Source organism: Leopardus geoffroyi, chromosome B2 (genome assembly GCF_018350155.1).
Source record: "Leopardus geoffroyi isolate Oge1 chromosome B2, O.geoffroyi_Oge1_pat1.0, whole genome shotgun sequence".
Taxonomy (NCBI): Eukaryota; Metazoa; Chordata; class Mammalia; order Carnivora; family Felidae; genus Leopardus; species Leopardus geoffroyi.
In genome coordinates this window covers 37974864-37999238 of record NC_059332.1, presented here as the reverse complement: position 1 = coordinate 37999238, position 24375 = coordinate 37974864, and the positions used below count along the sequence as shown (strand labels likewise).

At 46.2% G+C, this 24375-nt stretch overlaps 1 protein-coding gene across 3 annotated transcripts in view; it reads left to right on the top strand.

Moving 5' to 3' along the window:
• KIF6 (kinesin family member 6) overlaps positions 1 to 24375 on the top strand; it is a 392154-nt gene that overhangs the window by 290155 nt on the left and 77624 nt on the right. For all 3 annotated transcript variants that reach the window (XM_045498079.1, XM_045498078.1, XM_045498080.1), the window contains 2 exons: positions 2564 to 2672; positions 12141 to 12196. In XM_045498079.1, the coding sequence (XP_045354035.1) occupies positions 2564 to 2672; positions 12141 to 12196 (165 nt within the window). The remainder of the gene's footprint in view (positions 1 to 2563; positions 2673 to 12140; positions 12197 to 24375) is intronic.

The window sequence follows — 24375 nt, the reverse complement described above, 5'->3', positions numbered from 1 at the left end:
TCTGCCACAGCACCCTGGCCTCTCCCTGAGCGGACATTTAGGCATTTAGGATGCTAGCTGCCAGAATGATAGCCGTCCCGTGAATGTCCACTCACCTGAGCTCACCGCCAGCAGAGAACTCCAGTTCCGGAATACTTTCTCCGTTGTAGCAGGGGCAGGGGTGGGGGAGTCTGATAGCGCATACCTGACCATAAGCCCACGACCCTGCAGGACCCCAAGCACCTCTTAAATCACCAAAAGATTGAAGTTCTTCCAGGATAACTTTGTCGTAATGTGTACATCACCTGAATTTTAAGTCTTTGGAAACTGGTGACTCATATATACTGTGAGACGACGGTGGCCCCAGATTTTTTAGCAAGACTTTTGAGATGCTCTGTAAAGTAATGGCAAGCAACCTGCCTGGGCTTATCTCCTCTTGAGCTCCATGTCCTTTCTGCTCCCACCTCCCAGGCCCCGGCATACCTCTGGGAGGATGCAGTGGGGTTTGCAGGTGGTTCTGAGTTCATCCAGGACCTACTGCTGTAACAGTTCTATGAGCACTGCAAAACCTCAGCATGGTCAACCCACCCAGCTGTCAAGTTGGACCGTCAGCTCCAAAAGAAGGCAGAGCCGGGAGAGAAGAGGCCATGAACCCATCTCTTTCACTGCAGCTTTTCGAACAACCCTCCCCCCCCACGCTCCTCCCTGCTATTGCCAGTTGGTGGAAGCCTTCTCATCACCTCCTCCGTGGGAGGCAATTTGGGGGATCCCGCAGGCAGGCTCCCATGTGGTCTCCGCAGAGCTTTCCTCCTCCGCAACCCCATTCCAGAGAGACTCACTCCCTCTCCTCTCCGTTCCCGTTTAATTTGCAGTGAAAAGCATACACTGCCAGAACTGGCACAGACCAGGGGCCGGGGAGAGGTATGGCGTGAGTCCCTTGGCTCCTGGTGGGCTCCACTGGATAAAAAGTGCCCTCCAGTTAATGTCTCTCATGCATCGGGGGCTCCTCTCTCCGAGTCTCCCACAAACCCATTCCCAGGCCCACCCGATTCTGGAGTGTGCAGGACAGATGTGGAGACAAAACTGAGACGTGCCCATTTGCTTCTGATTGGAAAAGGGTGGGGTGTCTTGTGTGCCTCACCGTTCAGACATTCTTCACGGTGCTATTTTTATCAACAGTAATCATTAAATTGGTGTCAGATGGGCTGGTCCCGTTCCTCACCCCGAGGCTGGGTGATGAGACTCAGCAGGGTTTTTCCAGGCAAGAGGAGATGTGGTATGTGGCCCATATGAATGCATCTCCAGAACCGGGGGCCTCATCGCGAACCCCTCTCACCCTGGAGCATGTTCATGTGGCAATTAGAACAAGCCTCATTGTCACTCCTGGCTCATTCCTGACCTGATTCACTTAACAGACATATGATGAGCACCTTCTAAATGCCAGACATTGAACAAGGCACCAGGGATCTGCAAAAAATGTAATCTGTACCTCCTAGAAATGTGCATGTCCCCAGAAAGGATTGTCATGTAAAGTGACAACTTCTACTGGGCTGTGCATGTCACAGCTATGTTGATAGGTAGATAGTGGAAAGAGGATTCTTGCTGCCTGGGCCTCAGGGAAAGCTTTGTGGGGTTGGTAACACTCAGCCAGGCTTTCAAGGGTACGTAGAATTAACCAGTTGAAAACATGGGGAACAGGAACCAATGTTTTTAAAAGAGGCATCAAACAAACAAACAAAAAACCTCCATAGATTCATCCTAAATCCAGCTGTGAATTCTGCTGTCACCCAGGGAGTCCCAGGCACATACCTGCACTGCCTCTTGCTCTGGGAGGCTAGGAGGAAGAGGGCTGCAGTGCAGGAATGTCACCTGCTCACTCCAAGGTCCCTGGCCATTCTGACTCTGGGTTTCAGAATCTGGCCCCTGAGCAGGGCCTAACAGTGAAGGGCTGGCCCATAGTGGTGATGGTGACACAGGACGCAGGAGTTAGATATGGACTAGGGGCCTCCATCACCATCTATTCCTGGATCTTGCAATGGAGAACCTCACCTCTGAGTAAGAGCTGAGGCCCCTCACTAGGGACTTCAATGATGCATCGTTAGATGAACACCAAGAGCGGAATTTTCCAGATTCTATATCTTTCAGTCTGTATTGTACTTCTTTTAACTAAATGCCTGGAAATTCAACGTGAAATTTAACAGAAAACCAAAACGGGGCATAACAGGAAAACGGGGAGAAATGTGGCACTGAATGATGGCAGAAAGTGCATTCACAGATGTTCTCAGCAATCCAGGGCTTGGCGCTCTGGTTTTCATTTCCTCTGACCCGACATTCCAAACTCCACCCCCTACAAGTCACATGCATGTGCAGGCACAGCCCTGCAGGGTGCAGGGTGTCCCTGGAAGGGCCTCCTCGGTGGGTCGCTGGCCAGCTGGAAGAGACTGAGGCCACCTGTCTGGTCAGGAGCCTCTCTGCCGTGAGCCTCTTGGAGCCAGGGCTGGCTTTGTGGTCTAACTAAAGTGACAGTGAAATTAATGGGATCCTGATGCTGTGACTGAGGCCATTTCCCTGTGTCTCCAAACAGTGATGAGAGAGGAAATGTCATTAGGACGACAAGAAGCTTTTGAAATCTTCAAGAGGGACCACGCTGACAGCGTTACCATCGAAGACAACAAACAGATTTTGAAGCAGAGGTAAGGCTGGCTCAGGGAGCTGCTGGTCCCCCGAGGCTTCGCCGGGCGAGCCTCAAAGAAACTTGCTACTACTCTGTCCTCCCTAATCTGTCCGACCTAACTCTGGAAGAGAGGCAAGACATGTATTAAGTTTCACATTGAAGTTGTGTCCATGACTTTCCTACACATGAGCCTCACCATCCCTGTACTGTTGGGGTAAGTCAAGGCCAGGGTCTGTGAGTGACGGAACTAACTTTGTATACCATTCTCACATCTTACATTAATTCTCATCTGCCTGTGACTCTGTCGATATCATACTGTTCCAAAGACGAGGAGAAAAGTCTGTAGATCAAATTATAGTCTTAGAACTCTAGACCCTCCAGCTGGTCTGGGGACGGTGGGGGGAGGGAGGAAGTCCTGCACTTGATAGTCAAAGGAAGTGTACATGCACAGCAGAGGCTTCTGGTATGTTCTCCAACCAGAAGCAGAGCAGGCAGCAGCATCTGCTGACATATTGTCAAGCTGGCCTCTGGACCCTTTAAAAAAAAAACTTAATGGTATATAACTTGTTTCACCTAATCTGTGAATTAGATGCATATCCTCAAACTGTAGCAAACAGAAAGACTGCCAGGTGCATGGGTCTAGAGTTCAGAAGAAAGAGTTCTAGACAGTGAACTTTTAAATTAAGTCCCACGTGACTCTGGATCTTAGCACACAGTAAATTTTCAAAAATGATTCTTTGAATTAAAATGAGATCCAGGGGCACCTGGGTAGCTCAGTCAGTTAAGCGTCCGACTTCAGCTCAGGTCAAGATCTCATGGCTCGTGGGTTCGAGCCCCACATTGGGCTCTGTGCTGACAGCTCAGAGCCTGGAGCCTGCTTCCGATTCTGTGTCTCCCTCTCTCTCTGCCCCTCCCCTATTTGTTCTCTCGCTCTCTCAAAAAAATAAACATAAATAAATAAATAAATAAAACAAAATGAGATCCAGGTTTGAGAGTTATATGCTTGTAAGTGCTTCGAGGAAGCCTAAGAAGTGGCCAAGCTCAGGAAAACATGTGGAGGCATAAGGGCCTAGAGGGCAGAAGCAGCAGGAAATCTCTAAAGGGCAAGGAGGGAGAGCAGGTGGTGGGGGAGGAAGGCTGAGAAGAAGCAGATAGAGAAGCAGGGGAGAACTGGGAGAATATATTGTCCTGAAAGCCGAGAGAGGAGGCGGCTCCATAAAGCGTGTTGTGGGTGGTGTCAGCCGCGACAGAGACAGAGGCAGGGGAGGCTGGACTGAGCGCATGGAGCAAGCGGGTGACTGAAGATCACGTGTTGGAGGGCTGGGAGTGAGCAAATAGAGCACGAGCGAACACATGTTCAAAAAGTTTGTGATAGGTAACAAACATTCAAAGGAGGATAAGGGGAGTCACCTAAGGAGAAGGGAAGTTTGTTTCAGAGTGGCAGAGAATTGGCCAACATTGTAGGCCGTGGAAGCAAACCCGTGAAGACAAGGACAGACAGACAGACAGACAGACCAGGGGAAGAACTGACACAGCAAGGCTTCAGGGAGATGGTCTGGGGAGGGAGACATCAAAGCTCTGGGTGAGGTGAGCCCGGAGAGAAAAATGAAGCAGAACGGGGCTGACGCTGATGCATTTAGAAAGGAAGGGAGAAAATTAAATATGGCCTGTATTTGGGGCTGGAACATATCCAGTCACGTAGGATGGGCTGGTTATCCTGGTGGTCCCATCTTCCTTGTGGCCATAGAGCAAGGGAATTAATGAAACTCGCACAAAGCTTGCTTCTGAAAAGGGCTTTTCCCAGCACTAAATCAGTCCTTTTAAAATCAAGTGAAAAGTCAAGAGACCAGTCCACATGTTAAAAATGTCTGCGTCTGTTTAATGTTACTGTAATAACAATCATTAAAGGAATATTTGGCACTGGGGGGGTGTAACCCAGGATCTACCCCTTTCCCAGGATTGGAGCTTTTGTTTGCATTCATGGAGAGCATTCCATTACTAGGTATTACATGCTTGTAACTGCTTGAGACAGAGGACTAAGAGAAAATGTTTTTCTGTGAAAACGAGTAACTATAAAGCAGGGCCCCTACAGCAGACATTGAAATAGGGCCCCACAGGTGCTGATGAGGGTGACTTCCATGCCGCCCTGCAGACTGCTTCCTATAGTCACCCTGATCCCCTTCAATGCATTTGCTGCCATTCCCTCTGGTGACTGGGAGCCCCATGCGGACCATCTGCAGGAGGGCTGGCCACGTCCTAGGAATGCAGACATGCGCCACAGGGTTTTAGTCACTCTGCTTCTAGACTTCCTCTGAGCAAGTCTCATTCTCAGGTAGCCCCCGGCAACAAGGACCCAGTGACCTGGCCTGACAGGGACTTCTCCACTTTCCACATCACGCAGCTGCCATCAGTGGTTCCGATGTTGGGAGGTCACCTTGCCAAAGTCCAGAAAGGCTGGGGACTGATTGCCCCCACGTATGAGCCTCGCGCCGGCTCAGCTCTCTAACCCATGGCAGCGAGTTTCTGAGCCCAAACGAAGGGACTGTTGGATCCTTTCTGATCCCTCATCACCCAGAATGTGAGTTGAGCTGGAGCTGAAGGAGGAGTGGAGCAGTAGCTGTCACATACACATCCCTGTTACTCCATAGAAAGATTTTCTTCCCCATCTTACCTAGACCCTTTGCTGTCCTCCCAGGCAGTTTCTAGCATCTCTTAGCCCTAGCCCCCGGTCTGCAGGGGGCAGTTCTGCTGCCTGTCTGTGACAACAGAAACAAGACATTGGCACATTAATAGGATGTTTACCCTTTGCTGAACTAGAGCGTGCAAGCCAACTCTTAAGCTGGATTTTTCAGTGGAGGACAACTACAATTGAAAATCACAACATTTTTCAGGCATGACTCATCCTCATAGTATATAATAATATGAAGAGAGGCTGGACACCCCATGGTCAGCAAACACCAGTGCCCAGGCACCACACAGCTGACTTTCTTTTGTGGCAGATCTTGGAGACAAACTGAATCCCTCAGTCACAGAGTTCCATTAAATAACAAAAGAAGAAATAAGTGGGGAGATTAACTGCAATTGGAAACAAAGGCAATGATAATGTGAACTCAACCAAGAAAAGCCCCCCTTCACTCAGTTGGATCCTTCGGGCACAGAATAGAACCAATAGGAAAACTAGACCCAGGCTGGAGAGAAATCTCGTGGCACCATCTGGAAATAACATCCATGACAAATAGGAGTTCCCTGGTTCCTATTAGACTTCAATTTTAACCTTTATTATTTTTCCATTTGTTTTTTGTATTTACACCTTGTCTCCTGAACTAGAATTATGAACCCTGAGAGCAGAGATTAGAGTCGAATCTTCTCAGCCTTCCCACAGTTTTTAAAATGGTGCTGGCCACAAAAACAGTACTCAAAAATACTTCTTTGGCTTGAGAATGCACTTTGATTTTTTTTTTCAACGTTTATTTATTTTTGGGACAGAGAGAGACAGAGCATGAATGGGGGAGGGGCAGAGAGAGAGGGAGACACAGAATCCGAAACAGGCTCCAGGCTCTGAGCCATCAGCCCAGAGCCTGACGCGGGGCTCAAACTCACGGACCGCGAGATTGTGACCTGGCTGAAGTCGGACGCTCAACCTACTGCACCACCCAGGCGCCCCTTGAGAATGCACTTTGAAATGGACTTTGGGAAGTCTTAGCAGGCAAGCAAACTGCTCAAGAACTCCTTCCTAAAACAGGAGAAGCTAGACAGCAGGCTTCTCTAGACTCAGGGAAGGAATAGCTCCATGAAGATGGGAAGGGACCGCCATCTTGATGGGAAACAAGATGGAATAAGAAAAAGAAATATTGTTGTTTTTTTGTTTTGTTTTGTTTTTTTAAAGCCTAAGGGAAATGAAAGGTGGATCTTCATGGCAACGTGCCAGAGGCAGCCAAAGTACCATGTCAGGGACAGGTCTACAGAGGAGGGAAATGGCATAGATGCAGGCCCATTCTTCCTTTCTGGCAGGGAAGAGTGTTGGATGTTCACTCTGTGAATAATCAACATATTAAGTTAATTGCCCTAGACAAGAAAACTAGGAAAGGTGTCATAGGAACCCCTTGTCCTCCAGTGGCATATTTTCCACACTGACCTGAAGAAACCAGCCCAGCTGACGTGACAGACAATAGACAGTGGAGGCTCATGGAGACCGAGTGGCTTATGAACACCGGCTCCTCCCCTTAGCCCATAAGTTAAAGCAGCTACTGCCCATGGTCCCCAGCAAATTATCTGTGGTTCTGACTGCCTGGGGCAGAGCCGGGTGCCAGGCCTCCTCAGCTGCTCCCCAGCAATGATGTATGTGTGCCTGACATACACCAAGGGCAGGATGGAATTCTCCCAGGAGCTGGTCTTGGAAGTTACATAAGATTGTACCTCAACCCCTATCCTTTTCATTCCCCCTAAAGATGAGAAACTTAGCAACTGTCTTAGGTGTCCTTGACCATGGACTTGAAAGGATCCCTTCTCTGACCCTTTGATTTGCTGAGAAGATGATACCCATCATTACTGTCTGTAGTTGCTGCTTCCAATATGCAATCCCACCTCACAGTCGATCCCGCAACGGGGGTGCCTACACCGCCAAGCAGTGGTCCTAATTCACTTACAAAGGACGTTTGTATGCATGTACTTCCCACATCAAGCCATCCCTGAGAGGCAGCTCATCCTAATCTTGCAAACAAGAAACTTGAGATCCAGCAGGGCATTCGAGTCCTAGTCTCTGATCCCCAGCCCAGTGCTCTCCACATTGCACACAGTGCCTGTGTGTGACGTGTTGCTCACATGCTGCTCCTTGTATTTTACAGCTAGGTCTAGAGTGCTTACTAAGTACGTGCCCTGTTCTACACTCCAGAGATAGAAGTATGTGTTAAATAGATGTGATCACTATCCTCGGGGAGCTTACAATATTGAAAAAGGGAACAAAACAAGCAAACAGGCAATTCTGATCCAGTGCACCTGTGATGACAGAAGTTCAAGGTGCTGTGGAACATGCGGGGTGACATTGTTGCAGACTTGCATGGCCCTCCAAAGCTGTCCAGAGGAAGAGACGTCTCCAGCGAAACTGCGTGATTAGGCAGAAACTAGCCAGATGAAGAGAGACGTTCCAAGCAAAGGGAGTAGCCCCGAGGTGAGCCCATGTGACACTTGATGGAACTGAGGCCATTTGGACCAGCCTAGGAAGGCAAGGGGATGTGAGAGAAGATTCTGGAGGAGTAGTCCGCACCAACCTGAGCATGAAGAGTCTAGTTAATGCTGTTAAGGAATTTGGATTTTGTCCTGAGATCACTGGGGAGCCCTTGAAGAGTTGTAAGCAGGACAAATAATAACAAGGTCAGGCTTTCATTTAAGAAGACTCACTCAGGCTTAAATGTGGGAAATGACCGGAAGGCACGTAGTATGGATGCAGGGAACCACACAAGCCTGTGGAGGTAATATGGTGATGTGACCACCCCTTCTCTGAGGCAGGGAGAGTAGGAATGAAGCTGGATGGAATACTGTGGGGAATAGATGGGAATGGTGGGACTCCGGGATTGTGTGAAGGTGCTTATAGAGGTGGGGAGGGGGCAGCGCAGGGGGTGCAGGTCCCTGGCCCGGAGCCCTTGGGTGAGTGTCAGTACTCGGCAGTGAGATGAGGAAAGGTGGGAGGAAGGGGAGGGGTTTTCGTTGGGGGTGATCAGTTCCTGGAATGCATTTGTCAGGAAATAAAGCAGGCTGGGGTGCAGATATGGGAGCTGTCTGTGGGAATGACAAGAGAAGACACTGGTGTGGTGGAGTGCCCTGGGAGAAGAGGTAACGTGGGGAGAGGGTCAAGACAAAACCCTGACAATTCCCAGCACCTAAGAAACAGCTGCAGAAGAGGACAGAGAAGGAGCAGCCGGGGGCTGATGGCTGACGTGGAAGCCAGGAAGGAGAATGGTTTGTACGCTGCGGACAGTGTCCAGCACGGTGCCAGGCGCATGGTGGCTGCTGTGGGATTGGTGAAGGCTGGGCGTCACGGGAAGCCAGGCTTGTGAAACAGCAGTCAGAGGACTGCATTCCTTCCCCTTCCAAGCCCAGGCCTTGCCCCGAGGTAGAGATTTTTCTACACAGCAAACAGAACAGCCTGCCAGCCTCCACACTGGAACGGCCCCCAGCGACGCTGCCCTTGCACAATGGACCGTGCAGCCAGCGACTCCCGGATAGGAACGCCTCCAGCCAGGAGGAGGAGACCCTCAGGGGCTCACAGGTTGAGTCACCGAGCCTTCTCCCTGGCCCTGCCCAAGGCACAGCCTCCCTGACATAGGCCAGGCCTCCTCTCCAGTGAGCAGGAGCTTAGGATGTTGTCCAGAGGTGCAGTGTGCCCTGGGGAAGGTCAGCACAGCTCCAGCCGCCTTGGACACAGGCTGGTTCCCTGAGCCACATCGTTAATGGGAATGTGCCTCTTTGGGGTCAGGAGGGAGTCGGGAGCTCCTCTTCCTGCTGATCAGCATTTAGTCTGGGGCCAGAGGAAAGGGAGGCAGTGGGGCTGTGGGAGGCTTGGGCTGAGAAGGTGTGGAGATGCGGGTGGGCAAGGAAGAACTTGGCAGAAATGGGGGGTCACCTTCTTTCTCATCTCTCTTGCCTCTCGTGTACTCCTCCCACCCCCGCTTCTTCTCAGGGTTGGGCTTTCTTAGTCAAGAGTTTGTCTTGACAACTGGAGATCAGGAACACATGTGGGTGGGTGGGGTGGCCTGGAGCAGTGACAACTGCAGAGTGGAAGGAAAATGGCCTCATGCAGACAGGACAGCCCTCAGCCCACACCTCTTCAGTGGGAAAGTCCTTATTAGCTCTGCGCTGGGCTGCAGGGGAGAGACTGGAACAGCTCGTGGCTTCCCCCACAGTGTCTGCCAAGCCCTGGCACAGGGCCGCTCTTTGGAGTGGGTTGACCACAGCATGAAGCAACCCCCCCCCCCAATGCCCTCCTGGACAAACGTGGGCACTGTCGAGGCCAGGGGGCTCCATCCCAGGCCCTTCAGGGCTCCTCTGAACAGCTGCTGTGGAGATTGCCTGTTTGCCTGGATATCTTCCCCTTTTTCTACTCCCGTTTCCTCCAGAACTGACATGGATTTCATCAGCTTCCCAGCCCTCCTCTCGCATCTTCCTTATTCTCGATACTCTTCTAAATGGGTGAGTGAACTCTATGGAACAGGCACTAAGAGGAATCACTCACTGAGCAGTGAAGGATTATCAAACCCTGTGGAATCCTAGGAGCTGGGGATGGACACAGCCAACGGTCAAACAATTATAGGCCCTCCACTTGGCAGAATTTGAAGGATGAAAATAGCCTTCCTCTTCTGAGCAGCCTGGACCACACCTCAGATTCTGTCTGCCCAGTGGGCAAAGGCCAGTGCAAGCCTACAGGGCCCAGCACGGTGACTTCTATGAATGTTTGCTGACCCGAACTCCATCTGAATGGCATCAAAAGGGACTGCACTTCTCTCCAGAAGGTGACAGGCCTTAGCTGAAAAGAGCACATGCATAACCTATGATGAGCCTAAACACCCTAACAAGGGAGCTGGGGCGGAGTCCCAAGAAACCTAACATTGAGAGACAATTTAGTTCCCTTCCGTGGAAACTTCCTGTCTGCAGTCACAGGCCAAGCAGCCAGACTTGGAAAATAGCAGTGACATAATTCATACTTTTCCATCAAGCACAGAGCCGCCGTGGCACTCTAGCCTCTGCTTGCATTGTTCCCCGCCTTGAATGTCCTCTTCTTCCCACTTCCTCTAACAAAATCCTGTGCAACCAAAATATTTACACACAAAATAACATGATATCTGGGATTTCCTAGGATCCAGGAAGACTTGCGGGGTGAGGAGAGAATAAGGAGAGAGGAGATAGTTAAAATCAAGTTGACCCAGTGTTGACAATTAATGTAGCATGATGGTGGGTAGCATCTCTAAAAGCCAGGTCAATCCTACCTTGTACATTAAGCTTTCCTGACTACTCTCCACTCAGGCCCCACCACTGGCTTGGCCAATGTTATCCACAATAGCATAATGATTTACTGTAGCCACATATTGCAGATTTGTTTCATAGACTTTCCGTTGCCCCCCTAAATTTCATTGCAGAAAGGAAAAGAAGGGAAAGACTGACATTTCTTAAGGGTCTGCCATGTACTGGGGACCAGACTGCATATTTCTCACATAGGCCAGCCATGTCCTATACCACTTCCCCAGCACAAAGTCGGGCTCTCAGTGGCATCTCATGCATATTTGTTGGAAAATATGTAGGAACCATTAAGTAAAACATCACAACCACCTGGTAGACTAGTAGACAGCCATCAAAGATAATGGACGAGTTTCTAATATCAGGAGGAAGGACTTATATTATACTGCTAAGTGAAAAATAACCAAAGCACAAAATCATATACATGGTATGATCTTAACTGTATCAAAACTGAGTATAAAAAAGACTGGGTGGAGGGGCACGTGTGTGGTTCAATCGGCTGGGCGTCCAACTTCGGCTCAGGTCATGAACTCATGGTTCTTGAGTTCGAACCCTACATCAGGCGTTGTGCTGATAGCTCAGATCCTGGAGCCTGCTTCAGATTCTCTGTCTCCCTCTCTCTCCCTCTGCCCCTAACTCTCTCTCTCTCTCTCTCTCTCTCTCTCTCTCAAAAATAAATAAACATTAAAAAATATTTTTTTTAACTGGCTGGAGCTCAAAATGTGCTAATTTCTGGGTAGGGGCTATTAGGGATTTTTTTCTTCTTTTCATATTTTCAAAAGCTGATTAAACATCACATATAACAGGAGTCAGAAACCTTTCTCTGTAAAGGACCAGCTAGTAAATATTTTTAGCTTTGCAGGCTGTACAGTCTTTGTCACATCTACTCAGCTCTGCCAATGCAACATGAAATCATCCATAGACAATATATAAATGAATGCTGGTGGCTGTGTTCTAGTACAACTTTATTTACAGAAGTAGGTGGTAGGCTGCATGTGTCTTGTGACCAGCTATAGTTTTGCCAGCCTCTGATCTATTACTTTACACTCAGAAAAAAAAATGTTATTTAAGTTATAGTAAGTATGCATTCTCGACTACAACTATAGGATCTTGGTACTATGATTAATAGAACACAGCAGCATACAAAAGTCTTACAGCCATGCTTTATTCTGGTTCCCTTGCATCATAAAACACTCAAAATTGCAAGTCATAAATTACAGAATATGAAAATGAAAATTCCGTGGTGGATAGAGAAGTAAAAATTCATGATACCAGTAATTAATATGAATTTTATCTCTATTTTTAATGCTAATATATATCATTTATTTAAATTCTATTTTATATCTTTCCATAACATTTTAAATTATTTTAGAGAGTTCTCTGGAATCTATTATTTTTAAACCATAATTTGAAATGAACAGAAAAAGTTAAATTCTTTTTTTTTTTTTTTTTTTTTTTTTTTTTTTTTTGTCCTCTCCAGATTTTCCGAAGCAAAGGCCCTGGGAGAAAGTATAAATGAAACAAGAAGTAAAATTGGTAAGCAGATGATATTGTGTAAGCCTCTTTCACAGACCATTTTCCTGGTGAAAATCAGGTCATGATGTGCCTCCAAATAACCATGAAGCCTAGCTTCAAGAGACCCCTGCCAAGGAAGCCGCTCTGAAAGTGCCTTTCCTTGGAAGTTTGTCATCTCTCCTACCATCCATCAGGAAAAGTGTTTTCTTTCATCTTGAACTTGAATGTTTCATCCTCTTGCAGGCCTGAGCTCTAGCATCCCAATGAGAAAGTTTTGCTTTTCCCTAGTGTTCCTTAACAATAGCTCAACTAGTCATAATGGCAAGATTACAGTAATGTTTTGTATTTTCAAGTGCTGTGAAACACTTTTACACCCCTTGCCCCAAGCTTAGACTTAGTGTTTTTGGCACAGGTGTGCATTTTTCGGCACCATTCAGTAAGCCCGTAGGAAGAGGAGAAGGAAAATGAGTCTCTGTGCCTTCCCAGGGTACAAGCAGCCCAGCAGGGCTCCCCACTTAGGTGAGAATTCCTGGAAAGATGAGGTTATGGCAGGAGGCAAACTCAATAAAACTGTGCCCTGTATTTTTATCCAAGTGATAGGAAAATATTTCCTTCATCCCAAGCTAGAAGATACCCAGGGACCCATCTCCCTGGCTGAGACAGCTTTGGAGAGGGACCCCTTGTGCCTTTGCCTCCTGCTTGAGAAAGCAGAAGTTACCTCCCTGATCACAGCTGACTTCCTGCATCTCTCTTGTCTCCACCTCCCTTCCCCCATAAGTGAGGACAAAAGCTGCCGTGAGTGTCCCCTTTGGCTTTTCCTACAGAATATGGAAAATTACAATGGCCTTGGGCACTCAGTCACCAAACAGGAGGCTTATGTTCTCCTCTGCAACCTGAGGCAGCCAGGCCCTGAGCCATGCCCAGCACCATGCAGAAAATCTCTAGAGTCTCAGGAGTTCTCAACCTAAGTTCTAGGAACTAGGATGGGGGAGGGAGATGAGGCTGAATGAGCCTTTGCTTTCACCAAACTCTAACTGCAATTTAGCTATACCTTCAGTGACAGTGATGTCGTAGGCAGCCAAGCCCAGTAGGACCAGCAACACCTACTACCAGTAGAATTGCAGTGTGGCAGATATCATAAAATATCTTTTATGCTCATCAGTACTTCAAAATTATGGTAGTTATTAGACTCACCATTAGATCTTTTAATTCCATGCATTTATATAAAAGCATATCATATTGATATTTTTGTATCACAAAAATTTTAAAAATTTTTGATAACTATTTCAGTATAACTGATTTCTCTTAAAATCCAAAGTTTTTTATTTTATGCACCCTAAAAATTATCATTCTGAAAGAGGGTCCATAGCTTCATCAGACTGCCAGAAGGATCCCTGGCAAGAAAAAAAGGTTACACACTTCTTTCTTGACCTGGATTCCCAAATGCCTGAAACTACATGAAAAAAACTGGGCATTAAGGGTACATACATTTTTCTGGGGAAAATATCCCTAGTTTATCTGATTCTCAGAGGGGCCAGTGGCCAAAACAATAAGGAAATTGGTTCTAGATAAGTGCCCCATCAACAGGGCCAGGACTTCAAGCAAAGCAGACCCTGCTGGGGCACAGCCTGGTCCCAGAAGCAGGGCTGTGCTGGCCCACCCAGCTGGGTGGCCTGAAAGGAAGGGAGGGGGAGCAGGCCTCAGCATATCCAGGGCCAGCTCGTCAGTCTTGTGGGACTCAAAGAACCCAGTGGTCTGTTTTCATCCCTGAAGAGATAAGAGGGAAAGACCTTTTATAAATTGCTTCTTCCCCCAAAAGTAATACAAAGTTTTGCTCTTGAAAAATATCTAACTCACTAAACCAAAGTAAAACCAAAGTGTTCATTCCAACACTAATGAAATAGACTCATGATGAAAGACACCAATGACCTACACTAATATAATTTTTCACTCTGAGTACAGGTTGTTATCACAAATAATTCTGAATTCTCCATAATTTTGGTCCAGTATCATATGTTCATGGATCCAGTTTGCCTCTCAAGAGGAGGCAAGTCAGAGGCTGCCCTATGGCTGTAATTCATCTCTCAGAGAGGATGATCTGGACACACAAAGGGTCCAGATATGCTAGCAGAAACCTTGGGCAAGTGGACCTTTGTTTTTTTTTCTGGATCATAACAAGCAGAGCTCATACCAATGTTGAGATTCAAGTATTCACTGCTACCAATAAAGTGGTAGTTTAGTGGTCCTAATAAAGCCAGTGTCACTCTTACTTTACTTTATGCAAAGAGCAGACTAAGACCCATCCCCTGGCCACCCATGTTCCAAATGTGTTCTTGATCCAAGGGGGCCCCAGTGAGTAGATCACTGACACTCAGCCTCATTACTGAACCAGCTCTCATGGTGCTTAACCCCAAAAGTAGCCCACCATGGGGTCATTACTGCATGTTCTGACAAGGTTAAGATTAAGGAAGTATAACGTGGAACTTGTACACACATTTAAATTTAAAATCTCCAAGGCAGTATTGAAGGAAACGTTTCAGGATATTAATGACCTTTCTAAGTGCATTTTTCCTAGGGAGAAATTAAATCAAGTGGAGTTTTCAGTCCCCAGTGACTGGAATCTTAGACTTAGTGAATGTAAGAGTCAGGAGGTGGGAGCTTGGCACAGATGTACCATCACATGTGTGGGATGGTGACTCAGCTCCACGCCCAAACTGTGCCACATCCTGCTTCTGGACCCCAGGGCAGGAATGGGATGCTGTGGAGTGCACATGGAATTGGCCTGCAGAGAGGAAATGAAAGCTGTATTTGTGAACTACAGATCAACCAGCCCACATGTCACGTTTAGGTTGTCTTCCTGGATAATCTGGTTTTCTCTGACATTGTGATCAAGAACTACCACTCAAGTTTCATCATCAAAATTCTTGGAGGCTAGCAATTCAGCTGTAAACACATAATATCCAATTTTTACATGGCATAAGTCAACCAAAACCTCCATATTATTTCCTTTTCTTATAATAAGCCACCCCAAACTAGGTAGATACACTCTTGCCACCAAGTCCTTTTCTGTCCTTCTCTGTACACCATTTGCATCAATTCTGATGTTGAATCAGTTGAAATCAGAAATGGAAGAAATAGCCAATTTAAGATCTCCCTGAAAAAAGGTAGAGTCTTTGTTGGTGTAGGAGAGCTATCTTCACTGTATTTCCCTGTCGCATACACAAGAGCATTAGACTGCTTTTCATCACATGGGCTGTGCATTTAAACATTCACATACACCCTGCTTCCGTTCATCCTATCTCTAAAAATGCTACTGAGCCCAAACTGTGGGGAAAGAATGAGACTGTGTTAGAAGCAGTGGCATCAACCAGGCCATTTCTCACTTACTAGAATTCTGGAATTCGTTCTTCCATGTCAGTGTTCTATGATTGGCAGCATTGTCTCTGGCAACAAGAAACAATTGAAGGGCTGTTCTTTGGCATAAGTCCCACTCCTAGACCAGTCTAGGAACCAGCTGCTTTGGAGGCAGGTGAAAGAATTTGACTTGGCACCTCTTCACACCTCTTCATCCTCTACTGACCTCTCCAGGCCTAAATGAAAACTAATGTCACCGGATGCTGCACAGAAGGGTTTTCACTAGTAAACCAATCAGTAGTCAATTCAGAAATCATAGGAAATGTAATAGAAGTAGCTATAGCGGGAGGTAAGGGGGAAAACCAAACACTAGAAAACTAACAAAACACTCTGGAAGGTTTTTCTTATACTACAAATTCAAAGGACCCCAACCCACCATTTGAACAACACTCTTAGAAAAAACATTTCTCAGGGCACCTGAGTGGCTCGGTCAGTTAAGCACCTGACTTCAGCCCAGGTCATGATCTCACAACTTGTGGGTTCAAGCCCCAAGTCAGGCTCTGTGCTGACAGCTCAGAGCCTGGAGCCTGCTTCAGATTCTGTGTCTCCCTGTCTCTCTGCTCCTCCCCTGCTCTTTCTCTCTCTCTTTCAAACATAAATAAACATTTAAAAAATTTTTAAACATTTCTCTTATACATTTGGGCATTGGGAAAATCATTCCTCAGATCTGGGTCTCCATCAGCAGAACAAATAGGAAGATTTTCAGTTGTGTGCATTTTCTGTCCTTTGATCTTCTCTTGAGGTTTACTTCTAGACCTATTGGTGCATGTTGGCTTCTAGTATCTTATCTGGGAGTAGGGGAAAGATGACATCCAGGTCATTCTGCTAGATTCTGAAGACCTGAATTAAGTGTATTCTTTTGTTACTCATTGACACTAGCTCCGATTAACAACCACCCCAACAACAGCTTCCACCTTTTATTGAGCACTGACTGTGCTATGCCGAGAACATGACATATGCTATCTCCTTTAATCCTTTCAAAGAAGAGCCATTACCCATAAGGGGGGCAGGGGTATTACCATATATTGTATATTCTAGACCACAGTTTTTAGTCTTAACACCTCTGAAATCAAGATACATTTGGCCATCCCACCTGGCCATTTTTTTCACGTTTTACAAACTTCTGGAATGAAGAAGAGTCTTAATATTGAGGTAGTCTAGAGTCTGTGAAATTCTAGTGAATTAACATTATTTTGTGGATTTTAAAAATTGGAGTTTCAGTGAGGTTGCCTGCTAAGTGACCAAGTTGGAATTAAATTCCATTTCTGTCCAACTTCAAAACTTTTATTTAACTTTTTAAAGTGTATTTATTTATTTATTTTAAGAAAGTGATAGCAGGGGAGGGGCAAAGAGAGAGGGAGAGAGAGAATCCCAAACAGGTTCTGCACTGTTAGCACAGACGCTGACATGGGGCTCAAACTCCTGAACTCCAAGATCATGACCTGAGCCAAAACCAAGAGTCGAATGTTAACCAACTGCGTCACCCAGGCACTCCCCACTCAAAAACCTTTAAATACAGTTTCATATTTCCATAAATTCAGATTTCTCTGACTTTGAATTTTTCTTCCACATTTGAAATTTCACTCAGCTGTCACTCAGTTTTCCTGAATCTTTGGCCTTTATCCAGTGTGCCCAATGAAAGGTTCAAACAACACCCTAGCTCATGCACACACAGCCCAAGAAGATTAAAAGGGTCTTTGTAACATGATTAGTGATAGGTCATCTAGTACATATTGGGGCTTAGTTGCAGGGGCCAGTGGGGTGAAACCCAGCCTTGCTCTCATTTCCATATGCACCAGCCCAGGGTTACGTCTGCCCTTAGGAAGGGATGATTTTTTCTGGTTTGCAGAAAGATACACTGTGGACTTGAAGCAGCTCTGGTAGGATTCAGTGTCCCACGTGGGTTTCAACCATCATCTTCAATGGTTCGGAAAATAGAATAGCAGGATTGTATTTTCAGGCTCCGTACAATTCCAACTGAGTGGGTTTAGAGATGCTTCAGAAAACATGAGAGAATTCAAATCATTAACTTAGATGAGGTTTAGTAGGAATGGGGGTCACGAAGCACTTATGCCTAAGTACCAAAACCCGCACCAATAAGGACTACAGAAAGCCCAATTAAGGGCAGGCATAGGAGTCATCAGTGACCACAAAATAAAAACGTGTTACCATAAAGTGGAAAAATACTATATTCTCAAAGCTAAGAAATGCAGAAGACTCACTCTGCCCAGTATTTCCCAAGTATTTCCCAGTATTTCCCAAATGCCCAAGACTCACTCTGCCCAGTATTTCCATATGCACACTGCCTTTTCTGTATGAGAAGAGAGATGGTTCAGAAAAAGCAGCTAAAGTAATGACTAAAAAGTTACAGAGTAGATCTTTGGCTTTATTAAACAATTCACCGCATGTTTATTTTATAATTTTTTTAAGTTTATTTATTTATTTTGAGAGAGAGAGCGCTTGCGAGCAGGAGAGGGGCACAGAGAGAGGGAGAGAGAGATGTCTAAGCAGGCTCCGCAGAGCGCGGTGCGGGGCTCAAACTCAGGAACTGTGAGATCGTGACCGGAGCCAAAATCAAGAGTCAGACGCTTAACCGACTGAGCCACCCAGGTGCCCCCACCACATGTTTATTTTAAATAACAAGCTCTGTGCATTCGAGTATTCATGTGATTTTTTTAACACACTTATCAAAAAAATTCAGTTAATCTGTGCTCAGTTTGTATTGGCCAGTATGTTTGGCTATAAGCATAAAAGGAAATTTACTGTCTTGTGTAACCCAGAAGTCGAAGGAGTGCAGCTGGTTTCACATGTACCCTTCTCTCCCTCCTCCTCGTCCTCCTCGTCCTCCTCGTCCTTGTCCTCCATGTCCTCGTCCTCCTCCTCCCCCTCCTCTTCCTCCTCCTCCTCCTCTTTTTCCTTTTTCTCCTCCTCTCCCTACCCCTCCTTCCATCTCTCAGTGCTACTTGACTAAGTTCCCTGACGGCCTCACCCCATTTAGTGACAAAGTACCTCTGAAAGCTCTCAGTTTACATGGTCTGTGGAATTCATAATCCCAGTAAATGGGATCTTTCCCCACAAGGCTGGCAAAAGTCCCTGAAGGGAGGATGCTTAGCCTGGCTTAAGCCATGTGCCCATCTCTAAAGCAATCCCTCTGTCCAAGGGGAATGAAACACTTTGGCTGGGCCTAGATGCTGTGCCCATTCCTCAGGCTGGGGCTTAATCCGCCGCCGGCACCACATAAACTGAACCCAATTTGTAAGCAATTGAAGAGTTATCTTTCCAAAGGGAGAAATGCAGGGCACCCAACAACCACGTTCATTACAGACCTTTTCAGAAATTTGTCTGTGGGTTGAAACAAAAAGACATCTGTAAAGGAATGAATTGGAGGTCCTATGAGAAAAGATAACAGTTAAAGTAATTTATCCTACAAAATAGAAAGCTGTGCATGGGGAACTTAAAAACTGGTTTTAGGTTTTGGGTGCTTCTACTATAATGGAAGAAATGCACAATTACATTCTAAAAAATAATAGGGATAGTAAGAAAATTGAGATTGGGAAGCTCTCTCAAAACCCATGCAACTCTATAACTGTAGCTCTAACAAAACCAATTACAATCCTAATTTTAAAAACTGATGGGGCGCCTGGGTGGCGCAGTCGGTTGAGCGTCCGACTTCAGCCAGGTCACGATCTCGCGGTCCGGGAGTTCGAGCCCCGCGTCAGGCTCTGGCCTGATGGCTCAGAGCCTGGAGCCTGTTTCCGATTCTGTGTCTCCCTCTCTCTCTGCCCCTCCCCCGTTCATGCTCTGTCTCTCTCTGTCCCAAAAATAAATAAACGTTGAAAAAAAAAAATTAAAAACTGATATAAATAGGAAGAAATGTTAAATTCCTAACACATACAGGGAAACAGTCTCTAAAACATCAGATTTTGGGGGCACCTGGGTGGTTCAGTCCATTAAGCATGTGACTTCAGCCAAGGTCACGGTCTCAGCGGTTCCTGAATTCAAGGTTCTCTGCTGTCAGCACTGAACCTGCTTTGGATCCTCTGTCTCCCTCTCTCTGTGCCCCTCCCCCACTCATGGGAAAAAAACATTAAAAAAGAAAACATCAAATTTTTTTTTGCTAATTTGAGGCTTCGTGATAGAAGAGTGCATAAGGAAGTGTTGAGGCGCTGAGTTACAGAAATGCGAATAACACACTCAAGGATGAGAAGAGCCATACAATAAACCCCTTTCTTCTACCCAGGAGCACTGGCCACACTGGACCAAGAGAAGGAATGTGGGGAGAAGGGGACTGTGTATAGCCCTCTGCTTCTCTCTACAGCCAACTGGGCTCAGCTCTGCAAGCTGACATTATATTTGGTGACTTCTTCTTGGGGGTGCAAAACTTTAACTTACTAGAGAAAATATCCTTTGTGAGCAAATGCAGCTGCCTCATGACACTGGTTTCTGCCAAGGGAACACATTTATAAGCAGACTGACTGTATATGACGTGATGTCATGCACAGTGACCGATAAATTGTAATTCATCTTTAAAGAGACTCAAAAAGGAAAAAATAGTTTTCAGGTGTATTGAAAATACTGCTAATCACGTGCAAAAACATTGTGTCCAAAAGGTAATTAAATGGAAAGGGACCCTAGGAATCTTTCAAAGCAGGATTGATAGGCATCTCTGTGAGATAACTCTTGGCATCTAGAAACAAAAAGAGCAAAGCTGAGTTCTCAAGGTCCCTTCTGTCACAATTTGGAGCATTAAAACTCCAAGACATGCAGTTATCTGAGTGACAGCCCATAACCAGTATGTATGATGGCTTCACGGAATTGATTGAGTGCTTTGCTGTCAGAGTTTGGAGATCAAACAAACAAAAAATGATTTGAGCAAGTCAGAAGGCTGTAGAGTGTATTAAATGACAAGAGGTGACACTAATAATTGTCATGTATAAGAAGGAAGCCATGATTTGTTTGGACTGACAGCCAAAAAAGATGGATGGCTGCTTTCCCAGAGTCCTGACAAGGTGGTCTCACCTTGGTAAATGAACCAGGGTCCAGGATCTGGCTCTGTCTGGATGGATTCAGGAAAAAACATGCCAGTCAAACTCACTGTAAACCAGAGAAGCAATTTTTAAATTTATCATGGAGGATGTTCCTTTATAGACAGGAACTCTTTTTCCCTTTAAATGCATTTATTTATTTTTGAGAGAGAGAGCGCGCACGAGCAGAGGAGAGGAAGAGAGAGAGAGGAGAGAGAGAATCTCAAGCAGGCTCCGCATTGTCAGCACAAAGCCCAATGCAGGGCTTGATCTTACAAACCATGAGATCATGACCTAAGCTGAATCAAGACTCAAACTTAACCAACTGAGCCACCCGGGAGCCCCTCTAGATAGGAACTCTTAAACTGCCTCCATCTGGGGCATCTTCTCTTAAGAAACAAAATAGATTAGTTATTGGAAGGTTGGCAAATAGGCATCCCTAAGCACAAAGAGAATCACAACGAAGAAAAGAGCTTTGAGAGATAGGTTCTCACAGCAGTGCCAAAGCCTTACAGGGTGTCCATTGCCCACAGCAGCAAATATCCCTGCAGCCATTACAGTTGGTCTCCAGGATGACCAGCCCCCTTCTGTGCATTATAGCCTTTTCTTCGCAAACGATAAGATACCATTCGTTAGGTTTCTACTTACTGTAATGATTTCCCATTCCTGCCTCTCAATGATGAAACCCACATCAGTTTGAATAGTGTTTTAGGTCATAGAAATAATCACATTTAGTTTGGCTCTTTCTATTTTCAGAAATAGAAACCCAGTTGAGCTAGCTCAGGCTTAGGATGCAAAACTCTCATCAATATACAGTGATGATATCTGAGACCCCCCAAGCTGAAATGAGAGCCAGAGCCAGGACCCGGGGGACCATCAGGAGTCACGGTGTCTCCAAAGCCCAGGGCCCCTTCCTCCTGCCTCCCTCAGGGCCTCTGGCCCCCTCTGTGCATGCTTGCTCTTGTAAGCTGCTCATCCTGCTGAGCCTAGGACCCCCTTGCCCATGCCTTTGGTTTGCTCTGGCCCCAGCTATTCCTGAAAGCATCCTTTAACTCTCTGTCCTCAAGGTTAATGAGCTATTTATTTGCTTATTTCTGAGCTCAAAGTTACAAGAAAGAAAACTGGAGTGACCCAATATATCTTTTCTAGGCCTCAAGGACAGCAGCTGCTGGCCAGCTTAAGAATGTGCTGTCTTGGGGCACCTGGGTGGCACAGTCGGTTAAGCGTCCGACTTCAGCCAGGTCACGATCTCGCGGTCCGTGAGTTCGAGCCCCGCGTCAGGCTCTGGGCTGATGGCTCAGAGCCTGGAGCCTGTTTCCGATTCTGTGTCTCCCTCTCTCTCTGCCCCTCCCCCGTTCATGCTCTGTCTGTCTCTGTCTCAAAAATAAATAAACGTTAAAAAAAAAAAATTAAAAAAAAAAAGAATGTGCTGTCTTTAGGTCAGAAACCTACCCCTGGTTCAGGCAGGCAGGGAGGGACAGAGGTCTTGTGTTTCAGAAAGTGGCCACCTGGGCAGCAGTGTGACAGGAGGGTTTTCTCTTTTAAAAGGATGGGTAGAGTAGGTGCAGTGATTGACATCCTGTATCCCCTTGGCTTTATCTTACAGAGAGCTGTGTAAAGATTTTTGCTAGTTCCAACTCTTATAAGGTTATATCAATTCCTTTATTTCCAGTTTCTAAAGAAAGCAGTGTGCCATTTTGCCTATGTTTTACCAACAGAAACAGTGACTAATCTTTGTAAAGTGTGTTATAATATTTAGGGTTTTATTTTGTTATTTTTATGTAGTCAAAGCCACAGATCTTTCCTTTTATGACTTCCTTCATTGCTTTTGTACTTGGAAAGGGTCATTGGAACAATGATAACGATGAGTTGTTCATTCCCGAGTATTTGTTTAAAGCTTTCTAAATTTTCTTATAGTTTTTATTGTCTATTTTTCATACTGAACTCAATTAGGATTTATTGTGGAATATGGCATCAGCTGAGGCTGTAAGTTGAATCTTTTGCAAAGAGCCAATTTTCCCAACACCTATTTGGTTTAATGAAATGCCTTAGAATAAAATTTCTTCCCTTCATAGAAGAGTCATTTCAGATTTTCAGAAGGCAGCTAATGCATCTAATCTCATCATAGCTGCGATGTACATCCTGGACATGATAATTTCCGTACAAGTATTTCAGAAATAACTTTGCCAGCAGATACTGTTATCTGGATATCAGAAGAACCCTGCAGAAAAGTACCAACTTTTATGTAAACCCGGAAGCTAATGGATGAGGAATAACAGATGCATGTCTGTAAGTGGGTGGTCCCGGCAGGCTGAGGGCCCTCTCCACACTCTGTGAAGGGAAGGAGACAGTCTTGTCTTTCGACACAGCAGCATGAGCTGGTTCACCTTCCTGATCCACCAGGGAAGGATAGATGGTATTGTGTTGTTTCACCTCTAAGGAGGAAAAGCATATTTCATTATCTTATACTGATTCAAAAGGGGGAATCACACTGTAGCTGGGGTAGAAGTGGACAGGGGCTTTGTCAATGAGGCTGCGCAGGGAAGAGCTGAAAATAGCAGTGAGTTTGCTGTGTCTGCTGTCAACGACCCCGAAAATGCTGATGAGTTCCCCGCTGAAAACCAGCTTTCAAAAGCAGAGGACACACAAGGGTGTGAATATCCCTCTCCCACAATGGTCATTCCGTTCAGGGTGGAGACAGCCTGGGTTTGCTTTTGGCTTCATGTAGTAACCCAACCCTGCGGGCCAGCCCCACTCCCTAACAGTCTGACCACAAGTTACCTGATGGGGACCAACAATTGCATGTGCAGCTCCACGGCAAGATGTGCCCGTTAAAGCACAGACCTGCAGAGGAGGGGGATCAGATACCATGCAGAGACATCTGCCCCTCCACAGGGACTCGACATTCCCCTTCCGGTGGGCAGATGTCCACTGTTGGACAACATTTAAAAAGCAGAGATGTTCCCAAGCACAGTTCAGACTGCATCACTAATCAGGCATCTCATGAACAAAAGCCCAGCCCCGGCAGTCTGTGTGGGGAAAACGGTAACTGCAGGACTGTGGGCAGCTAGCTGCCTGAGCAAAGCTGAAAGGACAGCCACAGGCAGGGTGAGTGGGAGCACCACCAGGACTCCCCAAAGTTTGGTGTCAATGTTTGGACAGATTGGGGTTGCCTAAAAGGACTGGGAGTAAACAGAGAAGCTCGAGGTCAGCCATTGTGTGTCCAAGCACAGACTCTGGGCCAGCAAGAGTCAAAGAGGTGGAGTCCTCACTATAATAATAATAATAACTAACTTTGGTAGAGATACTATTTTTGTCCTGTTAATATAGATAAGAAGCCGAGGCCTGGGGAAGTTACTAAACATGCTGAACAGTACACCACTAGCAAAGGGTAAAGCCCAGGCTGGAACCAGTTTCTGTTGCGCTCCAAGGTCAATGCCCTTGGATGGCAGGAGAATTCACAACTCAACTAAGTAGGTGTTAGGACCCTGCTGTGTAAGTGCCTGGGAAGGTCACGTGTTCTGTCTGAGTCCAAGATGATGATAAAAAGAAGGAAAAGGAGCCAGTGAAGAAAGCCTTAACCCGTCTCTTTACTTCCAGCAATGTAATAAAGGTAGGAGGCCGAGAGGTTGGCAGGAAGTGGAAAAGGGCTAAGTCAGCCAAGAGAGGACAGGTCTGCCTTCCTAGGCTCTCTCTCCTGATCTGGAGTTTAGAAAATTATAAGTTTGGGGCACCTGGGTGTCTCAGTCGGTTAAGTATCTG